Source organism: Salarias fasciatus, chromosome 11, assembly GCF_902148845.1.
Source record: "Salarias fasciatus chromosome 11, fSalaFa1.1, whole genome shotgun sequence".
NCBI classification, from domain to species: domain Eukaryota; kingdom Metazoa; phylum Chordata; class Actinopteri; order Blenniiformes; family Blenniidae; genus Salarias; species Salarias fasciatus.
The window spans coordinates 17,775,938-17,801,634 of NC_043755.1; the positions used below are offsets into that span (position 1 = coordinate 17,775,938).

Sequence of the window (25,697 nt, forward strand, 5' to 3'; positions counted from 1 at the left end):
GCAAGAGAAAACAGATGAACAGTAGTTCTGTAGATGTAATTCTGAAGAACACGGGAACCACCAATGAAGTTTTGAATCATGACATTGTAGACAATGCAAAGTCACATTCTAAATAATAACATTCCTGATACCAGTGTTAAGATGATTCATTTGTCTTAAATTGATGCCAGAAAAGAATCTCAATACAATACTTAGAAAGCATGTGTAGCATCAACAATATGAGAATTAGCACTACTATTGAGGGCACGAGTGTATAAATTGATTCGAATTTTGCTCAATAGGAAGCATCTCTTCATTAAAAAACAAACAAACAAAAAAAAAAAACATATATTTAATTTTTTCATGAGATACTATTGCTCTGCATCACTGGCTCTTTCCCAACCTGCTTGGAAATGGAGATTACATTTTCTCATTTCCAATTCAGAAAGTAAAAAAAAAAAAAAAAAAAAAAACTATAATTCTTTAATTCAAGATTAATGTAGTAGTTTTAAGCCTCCACTCAATTAATTTACAGTCTAGATTAGTTTTGTCATGAGCCTCTGTCTTTTTTTGTCCTCTCCTGCTCTAACTGTCTCAAACTTCACATTTTCAAATCAAAACAGCACCAAAGTCTAAGACACAGACTGAGATTCTTCAAGTCGGACTCAGTTTCATCAAGCTATCCTAAGTCATCCCTTCCAGGACGGAGCCGTGGGAACAATGTCCCTGGAAGATATTCACTCACAGTTTCCGTTCGACGACAGCGAGGATTTGAATGAAGACATGAGTCCTGATGACAGTGAGTCCAAAGACGAGCTGGATAATATTCATCCTGTCGACCTGTTCAGGGATCTGACGTGCTTTGAAAACATCTACTTCAATAACATCTACATAGATTTCGAGGTAAGGCAGTGAGTGCGAGATCATCAGCTGAACTATTCTTGTAATTGTTGGCTTTGTGATCATCGGCAGATGTGAAATTATGTGTTAAATTCTAACAGCTGGAGAGAGAAGAGAGAGACTTCAGCAGCTCGTCTTCATATGAAGGCATTGTCGACTTAGAAGATTCGCCGACTTTTCACTCCATGATTTCTTATTTTGACACACTGATCATCCTTGGATCAAACTACACACAGCAAGTTTTTCCAGAAGACTTTTTCTCCAGTTCCTCCAGTTCCCCCAGCGTCTCCAGTTCTTCTGGCACTTCAGATGAAGACGGCGGATGGCAGGCTGAGGATGCCGCTCAGGGCCGTCTGTCAAACTGTACTGAGTAAATAAATACCGCCACTGCGGCTTGGAAGGGCTACCGCAATGTAAGAACACCAAGAAGAAAAGCCATGAGCCTGTTTTGTGCCTCTGGAGGGCAAATCTGCTAAAAAAAATCTGCTTGTTGATCGAACATCTAATTCCACACCTGAATTGACAACCATTCAAAACATGTGACAAAGAACCAGTGGATATAATATTCTTCTTATACCTGGAAATGAAATGGCTATAATATCAATCTCTGAAGTACAAAACTAACCTGCTTAAGAAAACACCACTGTCCAGTGATGCAACTGTGTGATATGTAGACATCACAAAGCCTAGGATAACACGCAGTGCACACACGAGGCAGAAAACCGGATGAACGATTGTTTCAATCCCTATTTCAGTTCACAAAGATGTTTTTGGTAACCGAGATAACCTAATAATCCATGTAATCTCAATAAATGTTCCGCGTTTCCAAGTCCAAAAACTGATTCTGGAAAAGAGAAATACTTTCTGGAAAATATGCTCAAAAATTAATGAGATGCAAAAGTGCCAATAAGATCTTATTCACTTATTTTGAGTTTACACAAGTTATTCATTAATCATAGTTTAAAAAAAAATAACCCTGCATAACACACATTTTTCAGGAAAACAGTTGTTCTGTTTGGATTACACAGTCCCAACAGATAGCAGTGGAACTAAGGAGTAGATTGATTGTTGCTAATATTTGACAGAGACCAGCTCACCGTTTTTCATTGTTTTCCAGTCTTGATGCTGAACTAAACAGACCTGCTGAAGGGAAGTATCTCACATGAAGATGGAAAAAAATGGAGTCAGGCTTGCTATCAGGCATCTGTTCCCCGAGATCCCTCTCTGGACCAAACTTTAAACAATACTGGAAGATGTGGGCTGACAGACCTGTGTGTGCGCTTGTGCGTGTGTGTGTGTGCACACATACTTTTCATAGATTCTCTGGCCCCTCATGAAGACTTTGGCTTCACTGTCAAGCGGGAATGTGCCGTCGTCCTTTCTGAAGCGGTAAAACAGCTTCATGTCCTTAAACTCTCGGTGCTCATCACAAACTGAAGACACATCATCAAAGAAACACGTTAAAAAACTACTCAAAACTTCAGAAACTGTATTAAACTGTATATTTATACCACTTATCAACTTATAATTTGTTTGTCCTCCTGCTGAAATTGCTAAAATCAGACACACAGCCGTCAGTCTCACCGTGGTGAATGATGCTCTGATCTAAAAGCTTCTGCATGATCTTGATGGCTGTGTCTCGGTCCGACGCCTCCTTGTGTTCGATCAGCCAATCGATGAGCTCCTTGGCCACGAAGCAGTTGGGGTACGTTCGAAGGTGGTGCCTGCGGTCTTTGATCACCTTCCCCTCATGGAGCCGCAGCCTGAAGACGACACAGTTTCCTCGTTACATCGAGACAACACGGTGTTTTTCTGAATGTGCACAATGAAGGAACAAAACCCAGCAGGAAAGCTACAAAGTTAGCAAAGGATACATTAATGTTTTTTCAGTGTATTGATGGAAATATTCAACAGCTTCTATTCTTCTATGTACCAGTACCTCACTACACAAATCACATGTTGTCCTCTACTGCAGGACATGATTTTACACTTCAGTGGTTTTTATTTTAACTTTTTTCCTCAAGACAAAGGCCTGCAAAAATAACAATTTAAGGTGAGCATTCGGCTCATTGTGAAATACTTGAATACCTTCATAAATTTCCTCCTCACATGTCCAGTGTTTACTTATTTTGACATGGCGGACAAGCCCATTATGTTCAAGGTTAATAGAGAACATCGGACTACGCAGTGATTTATAACGAGGCTGCAGATCTCTGTAACTCAACGGCGTGACAAATGGCTGGAGTATCTATAAGTGGCGTGGATCTTGCTCTCATATCATCAAGGTGACCTTGTCCTGAACCTGAGTGTTGTGAAACAGCCCACCGCCACAGTCTCAGCCAAGCTTCCTGCAGCGCGCTGGTTCCACTCCACGCTGAGCCTTTGTGCAGCTGGCCGGCCTCGGTCCAGATTAGCAATGACAGCCTTCGGCCAATTACTCTGCCATGACTTGAGATGGGCAAACAAACTCAGCTGCACATTTTACAGACTTCACATCCAACCCAGCTTTAACATAATCCAACCTAATCCTCCCTCTCTCTCTCTCTGTCTCTCGCCCTGTCTGTGTGTGCTGAGTTTCACAACGATCTCCAAACCGAATCGTTTCAAATGAAGCTGGAAAAATCATTTCTATTGCCGAGTCAATCCGGGAGAGACGGGAGCGTTTCTGAATGAGTCTCTGGCTCGCAGTGTGAGAGGAGCCTCCAGGCTGAAAACATTCGCAGGCTCCGACTCTCCGTCGGTCGCAACAAACTGTCTATTCACAACCAGGAACTTGGTCACAAGACTTACTACAGTAGCTGCATGTGCCTCGTGGCCATAATAACTGCCTTTCTGTCAGCTCCGTGCACGAGACAGATCTGTAGTGAGACGGGGAGTGTGATGGGAAACAGAGATGTGTGAGGAGAGGCTAACAGCCAGACGCTGGTTCAGACGCACTGTGTTTCATGAAGGGGAGAATCTGATGTCCATCCATGCCAATTGTTATCAAATAAAAGTAAATGTAGAAAAGGTAAAAAGGGTCAGTCTGCAGCGCAGTGTGCCTTTAAATCATACAGTGTAGCGACAGTGAGAGTCAGCTCAGTGCGACTGTACGGAGGCGCAGCAGTGCTTTGAGCTGAATGCTAACATCAGCATTTCAACATGTCCACCATGACAATGCAACATGCTGGTACTGAGCAGGTATTGTGTTTATTATTTTGCCTCAGCCTTATCCAGTGTATGATCTCAAGCGCTGGACAGATTTTAAAATATGATGGCCAAAGGTTAAAAGGTCAGGAGTTTCAATTAACTTCTCAATACTAATGATTTACGAGTGTTAAAAATAAGCTCCCAGTGGCTGGCAGATTAAAGATCACGGTGGCACCAAAGTCAGCAGAAGACATTTTATTTTTTATAGATTCAATGTTTCAAATGATTCTTTTGACATTCAAGTCCAGATAAAAGTGAGGGCTGGCTGTAAGAACCATGCAGAACAAAAGTTTGAAGAAAACTTGAAGCTCTCCAGAAGAGCAGCCTCCCCGGAGGACAGGGACTGCCACCCCGAAGCAGCCCTGGGTTCACTCACAGCCAGCAGGGTGCCAGCTGGCAGAAACAATGCCGAGCCGTGCCAGGGACACCGGCACACGGCGCAACGATAAACACAGAAACACACGCCAGGGACTGCGAGCGCAGAGCAAGTACGTACACAGATACAATAAATCTGGAGAGGTAGGGATAGATTTCAGCACTTTGGTTCCTCGGTCAATGTCACGTCATCTTTCAGAAACAAGCGTCAAAGGTCGCGGCTACACCAACTACTCGGTAGCGCTGGTGCTTTCCTCGTGGTTCAGCTGGGGGCTGAAATTCCTGACATTGGTGCCATGCTTTACCTACTGAGCCTCTATTCACTAATGGGGTCGTGTGGGGGGGGACGTCACCCGAGTTACAGAGAATTTCCTTACATGCTGTACTGAGGGTCAAAGCTTATATCAAGTACATCACGCACGCCAACTGCCAGGGTGCGTGGTACAATTCCCTGATAGGATCGACGGGCGGAGTTGAAAAGTCACGCCGGGTCAGGAGGTTCGAAGGGCGCTGTACTAGTGGAGCAGCAGAAATTAATTCCTGCAGAGTCTGGAGAGACATGCATGTTGCATAGGTGCGGATCAGCAGTTGTGTGAGCGAGAGAGGAGGGCAGAGCATGTATGGACGTCTTTGTTTTCTCTGTGCATGGCGCAGAGAGGCTGACATTTCAGTGGAGAGAGGGGGAGAGGAGCTCGAAGTATGATCATTAACCTCCTGTCAAACAGGCTTACAACACCCAATGCCGTATGTGTGTGTGTCATGTCCCGTCATGTCCTCCTTCTCACTCATTTGGGACACAACCACATGCAGGATTGAGGGTGCAAGCAGTTACTGCACAAATATACAATCCAGTCATTATTACTTCAGCATGTGATATGATATGTTGCTGTCTTGTTTTGCTTTCTAGATTTGACTTTCCAAGAATAAACACTTCCATGTGTCGGTGCTGTGAGATTTGTTCTTCTTGGGCCAAATTTTCACCAGGACTTCCCCATGTTTTAACTATTAATATTGTTGTTTTAATCATGTGTGTCTGCACCAGCTATGAAAATATATTTAAATGAACTGAAAAGTAACCAACTAGTGCAGGAGGCTCCACCTGATTGGCCAAATACAGAATGCTGGCATGCAGAGCATGAATGCATATTACATGGAAACATCAAAATGAATGCAGCTCATGGAATCTTTCGCAACAATGATAAAGACATTTATCTATCGTTTAGCTTGTGGATGTACCAGTGTGTAAACGGTCCTGTTAAAGTGCATAAACTCCCATCAGTCATGAGCCAGCCTGGTGCACACTGGGAGTCATCCGGACATACCTCAGCTGCTCCCCGGTAACCAGCACCTCGGCCAACCGCTCCAGCTCCGCAGCCTTCTTCTGCATGGTGTTCCCGATCCCGTCCATCTCTCTGCTGTCACGGGATCAACACAGCGGCCGTGAACACATGGGCACCACGGTGCATTATGCAAACACGCAAAAAAAAAAAAAAATGAATGACTGCAATGAAAAACAAAGGGCATGCGTCGATCCACGCGGCGATGAAGGCAGAAAATAAACAGAGCTCCGGCTGCGTGCTGCTGCTCACCCCTCCAGCACCATGGGCGCGCAGGACTTTCAATATTCCCCTGAAGCCTGGAGAGAGAGGTTATTCCATGCTGTAGGGATCGATGGACCCGGGGGCAGCGCCTGTGTGGAACCGGCAGGTCTCTCTGCGACCGGCCACTGCCAATTCCTGGAAAGCCTCCTGCAGAGCACGCTCCTCCCGCGGGGCTCCGAGCCGATCTCCAGCCGCGCCGTCTCTCTCCGGAGCTCCGGTCTGTCGCTGACCCCGGACACACGCCTCCCGGGCTGGGCGCACGCTCTCTGCACGGTGCGGCGGCGGCGGCCAGCCCACGGTGCGGACTGGGCGGGCGTCACGGGGGGAGTTAACCGGAGGGGCGGGGTTCCCGAGGTGTGCGGGTGCGCTCGTTTTATTCACCGTCAACCTTCTGGAATCGTCAACGGGCGGAGAAAGAGGGAGGCGTGGACGGAATTCGAACATTCTGATCATGCATCGCAAAACAAGCAAATTATTTTTGTATTCCTCGATACATTTGATCAAATAAACGGTGTGTTGCTATCCTGTACTGGTTACGGGTGTCAGTGAAAGGAGATACATCAGACGCCAGTGTGTGAAGCAAATCTGGATTAAATGTTTTACAGTATAAACACACACACACGTGTCTGTGCAGTGAGAATAAAACCAGCGCTTCCATCCAGGACAGATGAAGTCATCCGGTTTTTCATTGGTTAAATGAGTGTGTGCGTGCGTGCGCTCGCGCGTGTTCCAGCTCTATAATGTACGATACCATGATATAAATAGTCTGTTCTTACAGTTTGACTGCTTCCATTCGCAGACTCGCAGTTGGAGTGCCCCGCCTGCTGGCTGATAGGTGCATTGCAGGAAGCTACACAGAGTAGATTATTTGTTTCTACAGTGAAGGTGATCACTGACAGAACCAAACACCCCAATATCTTCAGTACTGATTGAGGTTTCTAATCCCACTGATTAAGAACAAAACAATATTTTTCTTCCAGAGATCAAAAAATGAGGATAAATGTGCCTGGAGACCGGCGGGGAGTACTGTGTGTCTCTGACCAACAGGGGGCAGCAAAGGATTTAGACTAAAGCTATAGGCGTTTTTGTCATATATTTATTATATACTGTCCAACTGGATCTGCCAGTTTAAAATATATTTGTATATTCTTTACTATGCAAGTGACCATATTTTATGATTGAATTACTTTTTGCTCCCTTCAAACAAGTAGTATGTCATAAAAAAACAGAATCTACATGATGAAATTGTAATGCTTAACACCATTGTATCTGCTGCCATGTTTTGCCTCCTTTCTCTAGCAAAAGAATATCTTTCCAGTCAGTTCACCTGAATGATGCATTTTACATGAGAATATAATAAATAAACCATAAAGAAAATGTGCCTGAGCACTGGACACATATAAGTAGTGTCAATTTTTCAAAGACATTGTTACGGCCCTGGAGCCGTCTTGTGTCTGAGTGCTCTCCTGCTCTGCACCTCACCTCCCTGGTTCCGATCAGCCATGCCAGGTGCAACCAATCAACCAATCAGCCACAGCATAAGAAGGTGGAGCTGCTGCCAGTGGGGTGGGGGGACTCCGAGCTCCAGCAGCAGCGCGTCCTGATCCAGCCTTGTACTGCCCGTTGTTCCCCTTTTGTTAATTGCCTCTCCTTTTGCAACCTCCTGACCCGGATCTGACAACAGCCGATCGTGCCCTCCGCACGTAACAAACATACTCCACTATTGACACAACCACTCATGTACCCATATTACTATGTGCAATACCTACTATTTATTTATTCCTATGTGCACTATTGTCAACGTTTTCACTTACTATTGTGTACTATTTGCTACTTACTGTGTAGTCTTTTTAATCATAGTGGAGCTGCTGCAATTTCGCTGTCCAGGAAACTGAGCAGTGACAAAGAATCTTGAATCACATTTTCAGCTGTCTTCCTCTAAAACGTTCCATTATATTCTAGGACATGTTGTGATCAGCGGCATTTTGCCAATCCCTTGAAGGAATCCAGTGACAGACTTATCCAGTTAAGAGTATTCCTAAGTAAGAAGCTAGATTAGTGAAAAAGTTATTTGGGTGAAAATATAAGATGGCGAGTTTGTTTGGGTGTGTACAGTACTGTTTTGTACTTTATATAATTCAATGTGAGTCATAAAGATGTTTTTAAGATTTTCAGGCGAGTTGTATTTTTAATCATGCTTCGCACTGCAAAACAGAGCAAAAGGTCCAAAAACATGTCCCGCATTGCAGCCCATATTGTCTCTTCATATTTGCAAATCAGAAATGAAAAATGATTAGGAAAATATGAAATAACTGATGAAATGCTTGAAATCCTCTTCTAAATGTTTGCTGTTTTTCAAGCTGAATGATTTCTGCAGCCTCCAGCGTAACTTCACAAAAGTCACGCTCACAGAGAGATTTTTATTCTAATTCTCCATTGTGAGACATTTGGCTTCAAGCTCTCTCTACTGCATCCGAGCTCTGTCAGCTTTGGTCTCAGTGTTGTGTTGTGTGTGCTACTAAAACAAAGAAATCATTAGAAGTAGCAATAACTTATTTGTAAAAGCCACAGTTCACATCTGAAATGTCATTTTCACTCTCTGGAAGGTCGTCACAGACCTTAGCATCCATGTTTGGCCTTCAGGCCTGATGTTTGACAACTCTGCAACAAACACCGACAAGTAATAAATGATAAAAGTAAATAGACTGTCTGATTACTTTGAGCTGCTCCATTAATTAACTAGCAGTGTGTCAATACCTCTTATAAGAAGTTAGCTGAAAATCAGACTTTTAAGCTCTTGTCGTTATTTGACTTTTTATTGAACATTAAATATTTATGACCTCAAATAATCAGCAAAATGAGACAAAACAAGAGTCGGAGTCAAAGGCAGTGTTGTGATGTGCTGCTTGTTGACCTGCCAAGTTGTCCGGCTCCCCCAGCTGTTTATACTTGCAGTGTAAGATTGCACCACAAGATGTTGTCTGAAGTCACTGAGAGCAGCTGCAAGAGAAACTACCGACACACACACAGGCTGAAGGTCGTGGCTGCTTCTCACTGGTGTTTTCTAAGTGATAAAGAGATGAAGGTCATTTAACAGACATAATCCACGACAACCAGCAACCAAGAACCAAAGGTCTGAAGGACACACTGGTGTTAAAGTGACTTCACTCTGCCAACAGAGACGTGTGTGCGTGTGTGTGTGTGTGTGTGTGTGTGTACCATAATCTAAGCAAGCTGGTCCATCAGAATGAAGCAGTCACACCCATGATGGTGCATCCTTTGTTGTTACAAATATATTTAGCTCATCATAACAAAAGGTCATGCAGATGTATGTTCACTGAGCATTCAACGTTTTTCTGTCATTTGTCTTCATTTCCCATCATGACTGTTAATATGACCTCGGTGGTAACACAGAAAAAAAACTTCTGAATAGGAGATAAGATTTTAAAAAACTAAACCTCCCTTCAAATCCAACTCTTTATCTTTAGAGTCCTTAAATCTTTAATTACGATTATCTAACAGGGACAGGTTAGCGCATGTGATGAAAGAATCAGCAAACCTGCAGGTTTGCATTCCAATGTTTGCTCCATTTAAATGATGATCGCCTGCTTAGATGAAAGCATGTTTAATATGATTTGTGCAGCTATACTAAGTGCAGTTCCCTCATAAATCAAAACGCTGCAGACTCTAATGGCTACACTGCTGTTACCTACTCGTCAACTTTCAACTGTACCGTTCAGCAACGTTCTTTTCTTTTCAGCAGATTATGCACTGTAGCGCCTCAGGCTCACACACTTCATTATATGTACAGAACACTGTTTTGTCGGTGGGTCATGCAGAGGTTGGAGACTTAAAAAAAATCTCTTTCTTTCGCAGGCTTTGGTGTAACCAAACTCAGTTATGAGATTTTTAATAGTCTCCCGTACTTGCTCAATTCTTCTCTTGAGAAACGGTTCAAACAGCCAAAACTGTTGGTCTCTTGAATCATAAATGCTGCAACAAAAAGCACAGACAACACGAAACGGTACAGTGAACCCAAATCAGCCCAAATCATGCAACAACAAAAACATTTAAATGACCCAATAACCCTTACACAACATGTATATTTCATGATTCTAAAAACATAAATACAACACACTGGTCATATGGTGAATTATCTGAATGAACACTTTTCTCCTGCAGATATGAGGAGAATTGAATCAGAATTCAGTCGTCTCAAAATATGAAGCTTAATCTGACTCCAAAAGTGTGTCAGGCTTGTATTAAGTATAGATTGTCCTTTAAAAACACTCCGTCCTACTGATTTAAATCCCTCTCTTCCACTAAAGAAATTTATATTGATACCTTTTACAGAAACAGTGCATTCTGTTGTTTAAAAAAATAAAAAAAAAAACTCACACAATAGTGGGTAAAACTTTATTCTGTACACTAAGAGGTTAGCAGAGTCATAGACAAATTTCAAAGATTGAACAAGTTACAGAGAAACAGATGGAAAGAAACAAATAAAAAGAAAGTTTTCCCATGTCATCCATCACATTTTAGGAAACTAAAGTCATTTTCTAGGTCCTCTATCCTTTAACAGAATCATCTAAGAAGTCATACTGTGCCACACATGTACGTAATGCAGTAAAGGAGCGTGCAGCATGGTGCTGTGACGCCAAACATCTTTGAGAGTTTCAGGAACACCTGACAGCTGAAGGGAAGATTCAGAAAACAGATAGGCGACGGTACAATTACATCGTCCTCAAACCGGATGAATTATCTCGTCAGCACTAAGCCTTTGCATAGACATGTGATCATCTTTAAGTCCTTAAGACAACTCAAAACACATCGGATGACTGATTCTCTACATGTAAAACAACAAAGTATCTAAAAATCAAACCTTGTGTCATTCAACACGTATTACTGTCATTCCCATTAACAAGATGAGTTTCGTTAGAAAACACTGTAGTTATAAAATGTGTAAACAAAATGTACATTTTCTTTCTTTTTTTTTTTTTATATGACATGAGCTTCAAACATCAGTTTCATATAGATAAAAGAAGAACAATTAAAAAAGCTGAAGTGACCCCAGCCGAGCTATTCGCCCGTTTGGTTTTGGTATTTCTGTCACTTTAACCTCTTTGCATAATTTTATTCACAGTTGTGTTTGGCTTGTTTTCCTCAGAAGCAGCTACTTTAAATAATCAAAGATTCACTACAAGCATCCTTCCCTGCATTTCAAACATACTCCACTCGCTCAAGAGTTCATAGATTTCACAGAGTATTGCACCCTCTTGACACACATTACCTGTTTGTTTGTTTTTGAAGCAGTTCCATCTAAAAATGAAAACATTTTCTAAAAAGCCTACATGTGTAGTATGAGGCTCCAGGCACTTTATGTCTCAATATTGAAGACTCCTCCTCCAGAATGGGGTTATATACAAATGTAGGAAAAGTCCAGGTTTTTCCTAAAAGATAAGTTATTAAGGCACGTGGATTTAATGTATCTGGTGTAAAGTTTGGTGAGTGCTGGGTAGAAAATACAGAAAATTTAGTGTTCTTTCCTTTTTTTCTTGCTTCATCTCGTTTTGTATCCAGTCGTCTTTGGGGTTTAGTTTTTTTTGGAGAATCCCTTTTTGCTGAAAAGACAAACAAATCATTTTAGAATAATTACTGCCTCATTTAAATGCAGTCAGTGAGTGAGTTCCAAAGTTATGTCTCTCTGATAATAAGAATTGTGTGCAATTAATCAACAATCAAAGACCTCACCAGGGTTCATATCATCGTACAAAGTGATTTCCAATAGGTTTTTGTTGTGCTCTTACCAACTCAATCCTCCTTTTTGGCTTTCTCGCTCTCGGTATCCTGCGAGGCCGCCTTCACTGGGACCACTGCACACATTAAAAGGGGAGGTCAGTACAAAATGACACTTTACTTCACTGCAAAACCACATTTTAATGCTCCATAATGACAACTCCGAGTGGGCCCGATATGGCTTTACAAGCACTGAACTGAAGAGTCCTTCAAAACCACATCTGGTTCCCATGAAGAGGTTTACAAGTGTTACCTCAACGCACGTACACACACATACACACATACATAGCTTCCAGGGAAAGAAGCTCATAAAGTTATGCAATGCAGCACGTCCTCCTCACCAGACCAGTATTCTCCACGTGCTGCTTAGAGGGACGCCTCAGCCCTCAAAGTACAGCATGTTCTCTGAGTTGCAGGCAGAAGTGAAAAGCATGAAGCCCGTCTTAAACATGCATGGTGTAAGTTAAAAGTTTCCAAGTTACACTGTTTTAAAGTTGTTCTTGTGATTTTTTCTCCATCCAAGACAGCCAATAATAGGACTGTGCTCTCACTAAGCCAACTTTACTATTTTTTTCTCATCACTGTGTGCAGGTAATGACTTTAACATGCTAGAAATGAGGCAGAGGAGCATACATTACTTCACACGCCTGTGTGACGACTGGGATCCTGCTGGGCCTGTGGAGTGTCTGCTTTGTTCCGTGCAATTAATTCAAAGCAGTGAATCATGATTAGTCTGTAGTCGCTTCACGACAAAGCACATGGAGTGAGAGACGCCTGAATGGAGCTGTTGTGTTCACAACATGCTATAATCAACACGAGCACTCATTTTCTCACCCTCTGCGAGTGTGTGTGTCTTCTGCATCTGTTCATTCTGTCAACCTCGACCAATCACATCATTACACTTATGTAGAAAGGGCCTTACTGACCGCTGCTTTGCTAGCCTCTCCTTGCCTGTTTGCTCTTTCTCAGTTCCTCACTTTGTAATTTTGGTTGCCAGCCATGGCCCAGTGGTAATGCTGCAATGTTTTCCTCCACCCAGAAATCTGTCTTGGAAATTAACATGACGTTTTGAAGTTAAAGTCAGCGTGACAAGTTCTGCCAGACGAGCATTTCTGTGTTTAATCATGCAAACCACCGAGCAAGTAAACCTGTCACAACCTCGCTCGAAGTTCTCAACAATTACAGCCATAATAGACTGAAGCCCTGCTATTCCTATCCCACATGTCACTGCAGTGATCACCTGTCAAGAGTAAAATGAAAGGAAAGTATGCTTCAGTGGATTAATGTGAAGTTTTCTACCGTCAGGTGAAGGTTCAGGTGCTGCTGAGGCTGCTGGGACAGTCGCTGGCTCCTCCGCGGTCTGGAGCTGCTGGGCGGCAGCTTCTGGAGCTGTGGAGGGGGCTGCTGCTGCTGCTGCTGCTGCTGCTGCCTCAGCGGCAGGCTGGGACTCAGCCTGGGCCTCCGCTGTGGCTGGAGGTATCAGAGGCATGTCTGGAATAGTCGCCGCAGCAATGGCTGTGTCTATGACCGACGCTGCAGGTTCAGCAGGCACCGAGGGTTCGGATGGTGCTGCGGCTTCACTCGGTGCTGAAACCTGATCTGGAGCGACTTCCTCACTTGGAGCTGAGGCAGCCTCTGTTGCAGATTTGTCAGTTGGACCCTCTGCCTCCACCAGCGCGGCGGCTTCTTCTGCTGGTGTCTCAGCAGCCACTTCCACAGTGGCTTGCACAGCCTCGGCCACTTCTGTGGAGGCCTCAGCAGCCGCTTCTACAGGAGCTTGAACAGCCTCGGCGACTGCGGGAACCTCTGGAGCCGCTTCTGCAGGAGCTTCAACAGCCTCGGCGACTGCGGGAACCTCTGGAGCCGCTTCTGCAGGAGCTTGGACAGCTTCAGCTACTTCTGTGGATGCCTCTGGAGCCGCTTCTGCTGGAGCCGCTTCTGCTGGAGCCTGGACGACCTCGGCTACTTCTGTTGGGACCTCGGCGACTGCTTCCACAGCTACTACTGCTGCTGGCGCTTCAGTCTTCACTTCCTCGGAAACTTGAACGGGCTCAGTTTGGGCCTTCTCCTCAGCTTCTGGGGTCTCTACCGCTTCTGGTACCACAGGTTCAGCAACAACACTGGCCTCTGCTTCCACTGCTTCAACACATTCAACAGCGGGGGCCTCATCGAGGGCCACGACCTCCGGAGGGGCCTCCTCCTCGGCTACAGTTTCTACAGGGGCCGCTTCCTCCACTGCTGCTTCAGCAGCTTCGGGCTCAGCCGGGTCTCCTCCTGGAGCGGAGGCTGCAGCTTCTGGAGGCGGCTCTTCAGGCGCAGCAGCTTCAGGCTCAGGTTCAGGGGCCGCTACAACATCAGCTACAAGGTCTTCTTTGGCCTCCAGGGCCATTAGAACGACCTCTTTCTCATCGTCGGCCCCTGGCTGAAGACCGTTGGGTATGGCCGTCTGCACCGGCAGCTGCATCTGGTCCTCGATGGTCTGTGCGTCTTCTGCAATGTGCCCATTTTTGATTGCTGCGAAGGACAAAACACAAATTTGTTTAGTTCACATCTGACCAACATCCTGCACTCCTCTATCAGAGTTTTTAATGAATGGCGTCTTGTTATTGAAATTAAGAATTTGACAAAAGTGATATCAACTTTAAAGCAGTGTGTTGTCCCTGACCCAGCTTTATGGAGATGTTCTTTCTGGCATCAAACTCAAGTTTATGTTTGAGGTAAAAAGATATTAACATAAAATAACTAGTGCTGTCAATTTTACTCGTGATTAATCCATTGAGGTCTGCCAATTGGGTCAAAGAAAAGAACTAGAGGATAATAGTGTTTTTTCCTGACATTGGGACTGATTTATAAGGATTAGATTCTTCCTTGCAATTAATCTCAACTTTAAAAAAGTTAATTGTTGACAGTTCTCCATGAATTAATCACGATTAATTGCGATCAATGCGATTAAATTGCAATCAATGCGATTAAAACTGACAGCACTAAAAATAACATTTTAAGCATTTCATTAGTTGCGCTGCATAATATCTCTATCTGCATAAAACTGCATTCTGTTTTTATTCATGTATATTATGCAGCGTATCAGGGTTTAATGGGACTTCATTCATCAGGTTCATCTTTAAATACATCAGACTGTGGTGGAAGTCAGCATGAAAAGCATAGAGTTCGTGCTGCGGGTGAAAACATCCTTTCATTTCCCGAGCTTAAACTGATTTATTGAAGTCAGTGTTTGTCTAAAGCCTTGAAAGTACACATGCACTTTGAGAGGAAATCAGATCCACGTGACGTGTCTTTGCTGCATGTGAAGAGACGCCTCCACCTTCATTCTCATTCCTCAGTTCCTGCTCCTCCGGAGCTCTGAAACTGCCCTCAGGTGAAACCTCTGTCGATGGAGAATAATGACGGGCTTGGAGACTTCGACTCAAATGTCAGAAACTGAATCGTTTATCTCAGTTACAGGCCACGCAGACACGTTTGATGAGTTTTTGTTTCGCAGCTACGCGATGTTGACATTGTTCACAAATGAGACAAACCAGAAGGCCTGGGTTGGCTGGATGGGTGGATAGTTTGGACGGTTCGGCTTCCTGATTTTATGTGTCTGTCAGAAGAGCTAAAAAGGGCCGAGAGTGATGAGTGGAAGGGAATGTGATGGCCTGGCAACTAGCGCGAAAGTGAACCAGTGAGAGTATACGCACAGCACAAAAAGATGTTGAAATAAAACATTCAGTTCAGCCACATTGTACAAATAAATGCAAAATTCCAAAATAGGAGACTTTTTTTTTTACATAGTTATTAGGCTGTTTTTCAACAAACCCAAATTTATTGTATCTATTTCATTAATTTAACACATATTTTCTTGTGACTTCTCTTTTTTATTTAATAAATCACATCTTTTTACAGCCTTTTACAGAAAGCTGGAGTTTTAAAAACATCCAGAAGTGTTGTTTCGAAATTGTGAATGTGTGCATTTGGGTTGAGACAGACTGGGTCAGTGCAGGCATGGATGACTCGCCTGTCAACATGATTTACCAGCCAAAGATGACAGAGGTCCCAGTCAAAACAGAGCCGGAGCAGAGCAGGGGGTGAGAGAGATGGGGGGGAGGGGTGGGATGAGACCACTGGACGTTTCAATGGCGTACAGCTGGATTGTCAGACAGACGCCACACTGTATGGTTTCAAACCTCCACCCATGCAGATACGTTTAGAGAAGCTGAGAAAAGAGTACAATAACTGGTTTTCTTGCCGGGGGGAGGTGGGGGGGGGGGGTGATGTAAGAGCCTGGGAAGGCTCCCCTGCTCCTCCAGGTTGACTGAAGCCGTCCGGCTGCGGAGACAAAGCCCTGACACAAGCCCCGCATCGTGCCATTGGGGAAATGGGACATGCTATACATGGACAAAGAGGAACTGTGCCAGGCAGAATGAGCAAAGCTGCTCAATTAGAAATGGCACTGAAACCCTTTCATCGTCCCCAGTCTATACACTGTGGATAAATCATCCCACTTTCTAACAAGGGCGCTGACTGTAGCGGTGTGTGTGGGGAGCTGCAGTTGGAACATACTGTACATGCAGCTGTGCCTGGCATGACATAGCCATGTGCCCGTATGGGCTATTGACAGGCATGAATGGACAATCGCGGGCTGTGTCAGACCTCTTGGTGGGTGTCAGCACAAGCTTGACCACACAGTGCATGTATGCAAACCTACACAACCCGAGACAATTAAGCTCAAGTGAGGTATTTAGATTTGAACCTATATGAGAGCGCTGTTACGCTGTCCCTGAAGGCGTCACGGCTCTCCTCCCTGCTGTCTTCTGCAGTGAAACACACAAGAGTTATTGCTGTGCTGCACATGTAAACAAAACATCTCAGTCTGGTTTAGACGCTAAAACTGTGTTACACGAAAGCGGCTGATGAAAGTTTCTGGATGATATCCGTCATGAAGATCATATTGACTTGAAGGAATAAAACTAAGCCACACATCAACAATACGGGGAATGTGAAGAATCCGGTTTCTCATGTTCGATGTGAACACATTATTCTTAACTAATGGGGTCATTCTCATAACTTAAATGATGGAAATATGTGAGAACTCAGAATGTATATCCTCTTATCAAGGACACACACAATGTCAACAATAGAAAGTGAAATGCATATGGACATTAATAAGTTCAAAATCACAGAGAGGCATTTAAAAACCCATCTGTAGTCATGAGTCACACGAAAGCAGCCCGGGAGTGAACAGGTTGGGTTGCAAGTCTGGCCCCAGGCTGCAAATAGACAGCTGACACTCTCAGCTGAGTTTCACACAGAGCTACTGTAGAGAAGTTTCTCCAACCTGAGTGTTCAGATCACTTCATGGAATAAAGCTTGTGAGTGAAACACGGTGAAGATCAGTCAGCTCTCTCTCTCTGACTGCTTTCACAGGTAAAACTACAAGGTGGGTTCCGTGTTGGCTCAGAGAGATTGTGAAGCTGGAAAAGTCTTGTTATAAATAAACAAGAAGCTCTAGTGGGGAATGATGAGAGAACGAGTGAACATGAATAATTCTGCCTATGGGATGTTAAAGTATGCTGTGCAGCAGAGTGTGAGAGAGAAAGCACACGGTGTACCAGACCAAGAGGCTGCACCACACACACACACACACACACACACACACACACACACACACACACACACACACACACACACACTCACTCACACACACAGACACACACCCCTCAGAAAAGCTTCACTGAATTTAAGCAACTTAGATTTGATGAAGCTCCTGAGGCTAAAGAATTATAGGTTCTTTCTCTGAATAGAAGTAAATAGCACACTAAGATATTTAAAGTAAACACAAGGTTTGTTTTTTAAACACTTACCAACTGTGCTTCCATTGGTCTCTTCAGGTTTTGTACCTGGTCTCTTCTCTTGGTCCACAGTCTGTGCACTGGAGGAAGAACAACCCATGTTTGGGGGGAAGAAAAAAAACAAAAAAAAAAAAACAAGAGGAGCTGAGATGAATCAAAAAGTCTGAAGCTGCTACAGGAGCAAGTAAAGACAAGTCTCAGCACTTTCACTTTTCAAGGAAAGACTGTGTCAGGCAGTGAAAACATGCACAGCTGAACTCTCTCTCCAGTTCCTAGGAGTGACTGGACACCATTATCTCCTCGAGGGTAGCTGTGGATTCATGCATGGCCTGCTGCCTTCTCGCCTCAGACAACAATCTGTTAGGAGCATGCAGCTGAGCAGTGCAGGCAGTACTGTTTCCTGACTGCCTCCTGCTCACAGGCACACTATTCATACAGGAGGAGGAGGAGGAGGAGGAGGAGGAGGAGGAGGAGGAGGAGGAGACAAACATGTACAGAAAGTGTCCTCCCCTTCACAGGAGAGCCTCCTTTGAAAAACATTCACCACCCTGTGGTAATGCTCAGGATAGCATGTGTATTTCTGAGGGAGAACTACTCCATTAAGAATTGCAACATTTCAGAAGTATAAAATGTTTATTAGTCTTCTGTACAAAGGGTAATGGCATTACATACAATAGAACATTTCAAATAAAAAATACATTGATTTGTTTGAAAAGCGTATAAATATGTTCAGTAGAAAGCATTGTATTTGCATATGTGTCAGCCGGGCTTGTTTAGGATCAGAAGCGTCCTGTGAAAGGAGAAGTGATGGACTGCTCAGAGTTCAGTTGTGCTTCAGCTGATTCTCCAGAGTCTCCAGCTTCTTCGTCATAGCTTCAAGTGGTCATTTTAAGGAAAAAAGTACTGTTGATAGATGATGTTTAAGAGTATTTACTCTATATGCTCCAGAAAGGTTAATGTCAACTTCAAATGTATTGATTAAAGATGACAGTTCGGGATGATAATGTCCTCAGCCTGACTGAGACTCGTCAGTCAACACTTCCTGTTGTTTATCAGCTCCTCACACTGTTGTTTTCTTCTGATGGCAGCTTGTAGAGGAAATGAGTGTCTTTTGAATGACCTAAATTCAAAAAAAGGTAGAACACTATCTCAAATATGAATAAAAACAGAATGCAATGAAATACACATCTCACGAGCCTCAAAGCCAGATTAAAAATGAACTTATTCTTTCATTAAACAGTAAAAACTGTTTCAAACATCTGAAATGTTCGTCATGTTCTGTTTATCAAATTTGTTGGTGAGATTTCAAATCATTGCAGACTCTTTTATTTACAACTAACACAGCATGTCAACTTTTATGAATCCAGAATTCTGTTCTGTTTAACAGGTTACTTTACAAAAACTGCCCTTCCATTATTCTGGTACATGCTTCTGCCTTGCAGCACCCAGAGGGTGGAGGGGTGACATTCTTTTCTCACAGAGCCTCAGTAGTGACTGTAGTCGCCTGTCAGGAGCAGGATTTGAACTAAAAGCTTCACACTTACACTTAACCTCTTGGCCCATCCCTGCACCATTTTATTTCTAATTTATAGTTCTGTGAAGAGAGACATTTTTTGCTTTCGTAAGATAAAATATATATCAATTTTAGAAAATATCCTCTTGATTTTAACTTCATAGATGTTTTATGGGTCTAAAAAAATTTAAAAAAATCAAGGCCCATCAAATTCAGCAAACTTGTGCATAAATAAATAAATAAATATGTGTTCTGTCAATTCATCACGTGTTAAAGGTCTTTTTGTCGCTGTAGGTTATTTTGACTTTCTGGGAACAGTTTGTGAAAAACATATTTGAAAAGCATTTAAAATAAAGGATATTATTCTGCATCAGGTTCTTCAGCTGCTCGGAGACTTGTTGCTGAAACATGATCACGTTTTCGCACTCACACATGTCCTCTTTGGATGGTTTGTCTGTGGGGAAAGAACAGAGAAGATAACTCAGCCTTCATGCTCTTGGATCCATGTTTTTGCTGCACATCATTTCTCGTCTTCCCTGCAGGGTTTTATTTTCCTGTTTCTGCCTGCTGAGAACGTGCGTGAAGCGTGCACGTGGCTGCAGGACTGAAAAGGCTGATGAGTTTAGTGATAAGGAGCACAGAAGGCAGCAGCAGCTCTGATACGATCAGTACGGCAGCAGGTGGCAGTGATGTGCTGCTATTTCAAAGAAGAGCCATCAGACTGTTTTCACGAAGCTGTTTCATCTCAGGAGCTCCTGGTGGCTCTTTATGATGATAAATTTGTATCAAGAAAAAAAGCAGTCATACCTGTGCATATCCTGGACTTCAGCTTCTTTGTCATTTCTCCCATTTTCTCAAAGTCCTCAGCATAATACATGTGCTTCTCATCAGGCTCTGACGCTATTTCCCTCAACTCCTGTTCAATGGCTTTCCCAATGCCCAATGCATATATTGTGATCCCTAAAAAAAATAACATTGAGAGCAGATTATTAGAAACAGTGGTTAGAGGTTGTAGTACACCAGCTGTGTGGAGCATGCTGACGGTGTACCAGAGTCCTTGGCTTTCGTGGCCCATCCGGAAACATCGTCCTGTGATCTCCCGTCAGTGAAGACGATGCAGACCCGCTGGGTGTTCGGCCTCGCCCCCTCTTTGGCCGTGAAGCTCTGCTCAAACATGTGTCGCAGGGCCGAGCCGGTCATGGAGCCCCTCCCCATGTACTGCATCCGGCTCACGGCCCGCTTGATGTCCTGCGCCGTGGTGTATTTCCCCAGGCTGAACTCCGAGCGCACCTTGGTGGAGTACTGCAGCAGGCCCACGTGCGTGCCCGCCTTGGAAATGTCCAGCGAGTCCACGATGCCGCTCACAAACTGCTTGACTCGCTCGAAGTTGGCAGGGCCGAGACTCTTGGAGCCGTCGATGATGAACACCAGATCCATGACCCCATCGCTGCACTCTGATTCTGCTGGAAATACATGAAAACTTTCGTTTTAATTGTTATATTTGCACAGTTGAATCATTCCAAACAGCTACATATGCTCACAACATCAATATGAGTTTGTCGAGGGAGAAGCAAGTTACAGTAAACCATCATGAAACATGAGTAATTTGCATTTCACCAAATGAATAGTAACAGTCGCAGATATCATCCTGATTAACTGTCTGCACATCTGAATGTAATGTACTGAGAAACACAGAATCTCCTGATAATCCGGAGCGAGGGAGCATTAGGATTAACAATGACCTCACCAATGGTTCAAAACTCAAAATTCTGAATTATGTAACATGTAAATACCCCAAACAAGGACAAAAACAATGACAGGGATATTTGAAAACACCTCGATGAAAGATGAGTCCAGATTTTGGGGGGGAGTTTTGCCTTTTTTCAGATATCATATCATCAGTTTATGATATGGTGGAAAAACGAGAGGCTGCCAAATCAGAAACACAAACCAAAATCTGAAATTGTATATTTTGCTCTGTAATTCTTGAATCATTGTGTCTCCGCTTACAAGATAATCCCTTCCTTCATTAGTTTGTACTCACTCTGACACGTTTTCCCGTCAGGCCTGAGCGTAAATCCTTCCCTGCATTTACACACACATGAATCCTCTGTGTTCACGAACTCCTGCTCACAGCCGTGTTTCCCATCCGCGCAGTGATCGGTCTCTGAAGGAGAGGAATCATCAGCTGCTACGTTTTCAGCATTTACACACATTAGTTCAGTGATCATCACATCACGTGCAGGCGTCTGAGGATCAGCAGTCAGATTCCTCAGGAAATCAATTCAAATCAGCTGTAGATGATGAAAATTAGGAAGTTTTTCAAAAATGGAAAAAAAAACAGTTTATTAGTGAGATTTTAGTTGGCGTGATCTATCAACATCAATACTATAAATAAAAGCCAGTTTGAAGCAAAAACAGGAAAAAAAAAACAATACCATGAAAATGTAGGCTTTATAGTAAGCAACATTTCAATACCACTGATCTCCTGGATAAAACAATATTAGTCAGCATCACTATTCCTTTAAAGGTTTGTTGTTCTTTTAACAATGACCTCACCAATGGTTCAAAACTCAAAATTCTGAATTATGTAACATGTAAATACCCCAAACAAGGACAAAAACAATGGACTACACTTGTTTAGCGCTTTTTACCCTGCATGACAGATCCCAAAGCGCTTCACACTGCAATATCACATCACCCTTTCACACCATACTCGGTGGTGGTAAGCTACGATTGTAGCCACAGCTGCCCTGGGGCAGACTGACGGAAGCGAGGCTGCCAATCTGCGCCATCGGCCCCTCCGACCACCACCAACCATTCACTCTCACAACTTTCATACTAGGCAAGGTGGGTGAAGTGTCTTGCCCAAGGACACAACGCCAGTTTTATGCCTGCTGGAGCGGGGATCGAACCGCCAACCTTCCGGTTATAAGACAACCCGCTCTACCAACTGAGCTACTGTCGCCAGAGATTCTCTTCTTTATCACACTTCAATCTTTATTTCTAATATGAAACATGTGAAACATAACTAAAAGGACATTTCAGTCCAAAGTAAAACATCAGTTCAATGGTCTGTTGTAATTATCCAAAAGCAAAAATCATCAGCTATCATCCATCTAAAAATGTGTTTTATATGGCCTCATGGGTGTTTTAGTGTCATGGAATTCATCACTGAGGGCAGTGAGAGTGAGTGTGTTCCCAGAATAAATATCAACAGAAGCCTGACAACAATTCATATGTTTGAGTCAGGAAACCCGGAAACCCCCTGAATAATAAAGGGAAGTAACTTCCTGAAGATCAGAGTGAGAAAACGCAGATGAACAAGTAAAGCTTCTGTCAGACCTGTGAAACAAGTGAACGGAGAAAACACACACTGAGCACTTACTCTTGCATGTCTTCCCATCGGGTCTCAGAGTGTATCCCTGTCTGCATTTACACACACAGGAGTCCTCTGTGTTCATGAACTCCTGCTCACAGCCATGGCTGCCGTCAGCACAGTGATCCGTTCCTTCAGGAAATTCAGGAGAAGGTTGATCAGGGCAGACTCCTCTTTTTTCATTTGGCATGTACCAATATCATTTATTTATTACACTGAGTGTTGTACACAACTGTAAAGTGGAGTTAATGGACCATCGGTCTTCCTCATTAATGGAATCGGACCAGGAGAAGCTCCCAAACTTTTAGTAATCCCAAAAATCCAGGTCTTAAGTCAACACTTAACATCTGAATTTCAATGAAAGGAAAAAAAAACATTCTGCTTTCAAATCCTGTAGATAAATCTGTTTGTACATGAATTTCAAACAATTAGCCAACGCAACACGGAACCTTAATAGTGGAGAGGGATTTAAAATATAGAAAAAACAAGAACAACAACAATAATAATTTAAAAAATTGCTGAAAGTCAGTGGATTCTTACTCTTGCATGTTTTCCCATCAGGCTTGAGAGTGTATCCTTGTCTGCATTTACACACACAGGAGTCCTCTGTGTTCATGGCCTCCTGCTCGCAGCCATGGCTGCCGTCAGCACAGTGATCGATCCCTGCATTAAAAAGAGGAAGCAGAGATGTAACTGCTGCTGTATGTTCACTGATTGCCTTCGCTTCGGCTTGTTGTTTCATACAGTTTCAGGTAATTTTGGACCAAAAGCACGTACTGCTGCAGGTCTTTCCATCCAGATTGAGGACGTAACCCTTCTTGCACCTGCAGATGTAGGACTCTGGGACGCTGACACAGTCATGCTCACAGCCGTGGTTCCCCAGGTCACAGTAATCTATTCCTGAGGAAGACATTAGTTAGGAAAGTTATATTAAAAAGTTTTTATTGTATTGTTATAAAATATAAACACTCAGCAAAGCATAGGTGTAGAATTGTGAACTCTGGAGGGATGAGGCAGCCATCTTTGTTTTGACTGGGCGAAACGCCCCTCACATTTCTGCAGCTGCCTTAATGATTGCAAAAGCACACACTTCCGACAGGAAATCCCCCTCACTTAACTTTGGGTTAACATTCACCAGAGGAGCGCAGGGGTTTGTTTTCCGGCAGTGGGTGGACAGATCTCATTGGTAGAGGGGATTCTGGCTCTCATTTGAACCGAAGGTACATAGAAATTTGCATGAACAACTTGATCTGGCCCTACATTGATCTCTTCAGACGGAAGTAGATAACTCTCATTTGTTAAAACAACAAATTAAAAAACAGCAAAATACTGTATTATAGCTACAATCTAAGTTCCAGTTTACGTGATATGTCCGCCTCAAAGATGGTCCACCGACCAGTGGGGAAAAAAAGTGATAATCAAGGATATAGATGTGATGCACTGAAAAGTTTCGAAAGAAGAGGTTAAGGAAATGAAAAAAGAGAGTAGTTCCAGGTGGAGCAGATAATGGTTGTCATTACTGTTGCATTTCTTTTTGTCGATGGTGAGCTGATATCCTGGGCGGCAGCGGCACTCATAGCCGTCGGGCAGATTAGCACAGATGTGGTCACATCCATGATCCACCACAGCACATGTATCCGCCGCTACAGAGGGGCGACAGGTGGGAAAGAATCATCCACAGTTTAAGACGACACGTCCAGCTCATGAAGAGGCGAGTCTTCAGGAATAAAATAAAAGAGTTGAGCCACAAGATTCAAAAAACATGATCTGAAACTTTTGTTTAAACCATTGACCTTCTGAACAGACATCCTAAATATTCTCAATCAGCCACTGAAGGATTCGACTGATCTTCATTTAGTTTTCAGTGACTTGCCCACATTCTATCGGCCAGTGAAAAAAGAAGACTGTGGTTCCACTGGGTTTAAAGAAAAAAGTCATCCTTAAACCCTTTGAAGAAAGCCATTTTTCACCTTTGCATGTCTTGCCATCGGGGTTCAGCGTGAATCCTGCTCTGCATTTGCACCTGTACGACACAGGGCTGCTCACACAGATGTGTTGGCACTGATGGTCCACAACCTCACACATCTCTGAAACTAAAGCATGCACCGACAACCGGGAAGTGTGAAGACACTCGTGCTTTAAAGAGACAAGCTATGGGATGAAAGCAGACGGATACATCACCTCCACACAGTTTGGACTGGAACACAGAGATCAGGGTTTCTATCTGGCTGAAGCTCGCCACCAGGTGCACATGTTCGGAGTGCGGCTCGCTGCCGATGGACTTCAGGGTCTTCATGTCAACCCTGCCCACTCCGATAGCAAAGATCTGGATGCCGGCCTGCCTCGCCTGAGCCGCCACCTCCTCCACCGTGTCCTGAGGCCTCCCGTCCGTCACAATCATAGCGATCCGTGGGATGTGCATGCTCAGAGGCCGGGCCCCCTTCTCCTCGGTGAATTCCGTCTCCATGGTGTACTGGATGGCCAGACCGGTCATGGTCCCCGTGGCCAGGTGCTTCATGTCCCTCACTGCCTGCACCACCTCGGCCCTGGTGGTGTAGGTGTTGAGGGAGAACTCCGGCTGGATCTCGCTGCCATACTGCAGCAGGCCGACTCGCGTGGCGTCGCTGCCCACCTCCAGGAACTGCAGCAGGTTGATGATGAAGGTCTTCACCTTCTCGTAGTCGTTCGGACGGATACTTCTGGAGCTGTCGATGACGAAGACAAAATCCAGCGGGATGGCTTTGCAGGGAATCTCTGTAATCAAAGACACAGGAGCGTAGCGATTAGTCTGGAAACTAGTAAAGTTGACAGAAAAGTATTGTGTTTATCTAAAGGAATCGCTCACCCTCCGCGTTGGTCTGGACACTGCTCTCATTTTGCCTCTTGGCCGTGATGGGTGTGGGACGGCGTCTGTCCAGCCGCACTGCATCACAGCACAACAGGCAAAAAACGCCGAGGGCCAGGGACCTCATTCTGATTAGAGATGACAACTGCAGCAGAGACACACAAACAACTGATGACACAGGAGAAACACTCATGGGACGCAACACAAGCAGCACAAGACATAGAAGAACTCGAGTGTGGTCAGTGGAGTTTATGCGTCATTCAGCCAAAAT

The 25,697-nt window shown here is 43.9% G+C and overlaps 3 protein-coding genes across 4 annotated transcripts in view; all 3 read right to left on the reverse strand.

Annotated features, from left to right (window-relative positions):
* The window catches only part of deptor (DEP domain containing MTOR-interacting protein), a 30,312-nt gene extending 23,985 nt beyond the window's left edge, over positions 1 to 6,327 (reverse strand). Inside the window, exons 1-4 of one of the 2 annotated variants that reach the window (XM_030102833.1) lie at positions 6,033 to 6,327; positions 5,766 to 5,855; positions 2,464 to 2,642; positions 2,189 to 2,312 (exon numbers count right to left, since the gene is read on the reverse strand). In XM_030102833.1, coding sequence (XP_029958693.1) covers positions 2,189 to 2,312; positions 2,464 to 2,642; positions 5,766 to 5,855; positions 6,033 to 6,046 — 407 coding nt within the window. In that variant the 5' untranslated portion in view covers positions 6,047 to 6,327. Of the gene's footprint in view, positions 1 to 2,188; positions 2,313 to 2,463; positions 2,643 to 5,765; positions 5,859 to 6,032 lie in introns of both variants that reach the window. The other variant, XM_030102832.1, reaches the window with a different exon arrangement.
* A 4,119-nt stretch (positions 6,328 to 10,446) lies between these two features.
* Positions 10,447 to 18,084, reverse strand: LOC115396799 (fibrous sheath CABYR-binding protein-like). The gene is made up of 4 exons (XM_030102830.1): positions 17,702 to 18,084; positions 13,140 to 14,354; positions 11,852 to 11,917; positions 10,447 to 11,665 (listed from the first exon to the last, which is right to left on the reverse strand). Exons 1-3 carry the CDS (start codon positions 17,787 to 17,789, stop codon positions 11,856 to 11,858), a joined length of 1,365 nt encoding a protein of 454 aa, XP_029958690.1. The 5' UTR covers positions 17,790 to 18,084; the 3' UTR covers positions 10,447 to 11,665; positions 11,852 to 11,855.
* Positions 18,085 to 18,341: 257 nt separating this feature from the next.
* LOC115396796 (matrilin-2-like) lies at positions 18,342 to 25,553 on the reverse strand. Its single transcript, XM_030102826.1, has 12 exons — positions 25,427 to 25,553; positions 24,763 to 25,335; positions 24,552 to 24,674; positions 24,102 to 24,224; positions 23,359 to 23,481; positions 23,122 to 23,244; positions 22,591 to 22,713; positions 21,247 to 21,369; positions 20,252 to 20,662; positions 20,010 to 20,162; positions 19,564 to 19,656; positions 18,342 to 18,568 (listed from the first exon to the last, which is right to left on the reverse strand). Exons 1-12 carry the CDS (start codon positions 25,551 to 25,553, stop codon positions 18,513 to 18,515), a joined length of 2,151 nt encoding a protein of 716 aa, XP_029958686.1. The 3' UTR covers positions 18,342 to 18,512.
* Between the last annotated feature and the right edge of the window lie 144 nt (positions 25,554 to 25,697).

Coding starts and splice junctions, on each gene's coding strand:
- LOC115396799 (XM_030102830.1), bottom strand. CDS start 17,789: ATGGGTTGTTCTTCCTCCAGTGCACAGACTGTGGACCAAGAGAAGAGA. Junction 14,355..17,701: donor GACCAATGGAAGCACAGTTG/GTAAGTGTTTAA, acceptor TGTCCTTCGCAG/CAATCAAAAATGGGCACATT. Junction 11,918..13,139: donor ACCTGAACCTTCACCTGACG/GTAGAAAACTTC, acceptor TAATGTGTGCAG/TGGTCCCAGTGAAGGCGGCC.
- LOC115396796 (XM_030102826.1), bottom strand. CDS start 25,553: ATGAGGTCCCTGGCCCTCGGCGTTTTTTGCCTGTTGTGCTGTGATGCA. Junction 23,482..24,101: donor CGACAAAAAGAAATGCAACA/GTAATGACAACC, acceptor TGTCTTCCTCAG/GAATAGATTACTGTGACCTG. Junction 18,569..19,563: donor GAAGAACCTGATGCAGAATA/ATATCCTTTATT, acceptor TAAAATGACCAC/TTGAAGCTATGACGAAGAAG.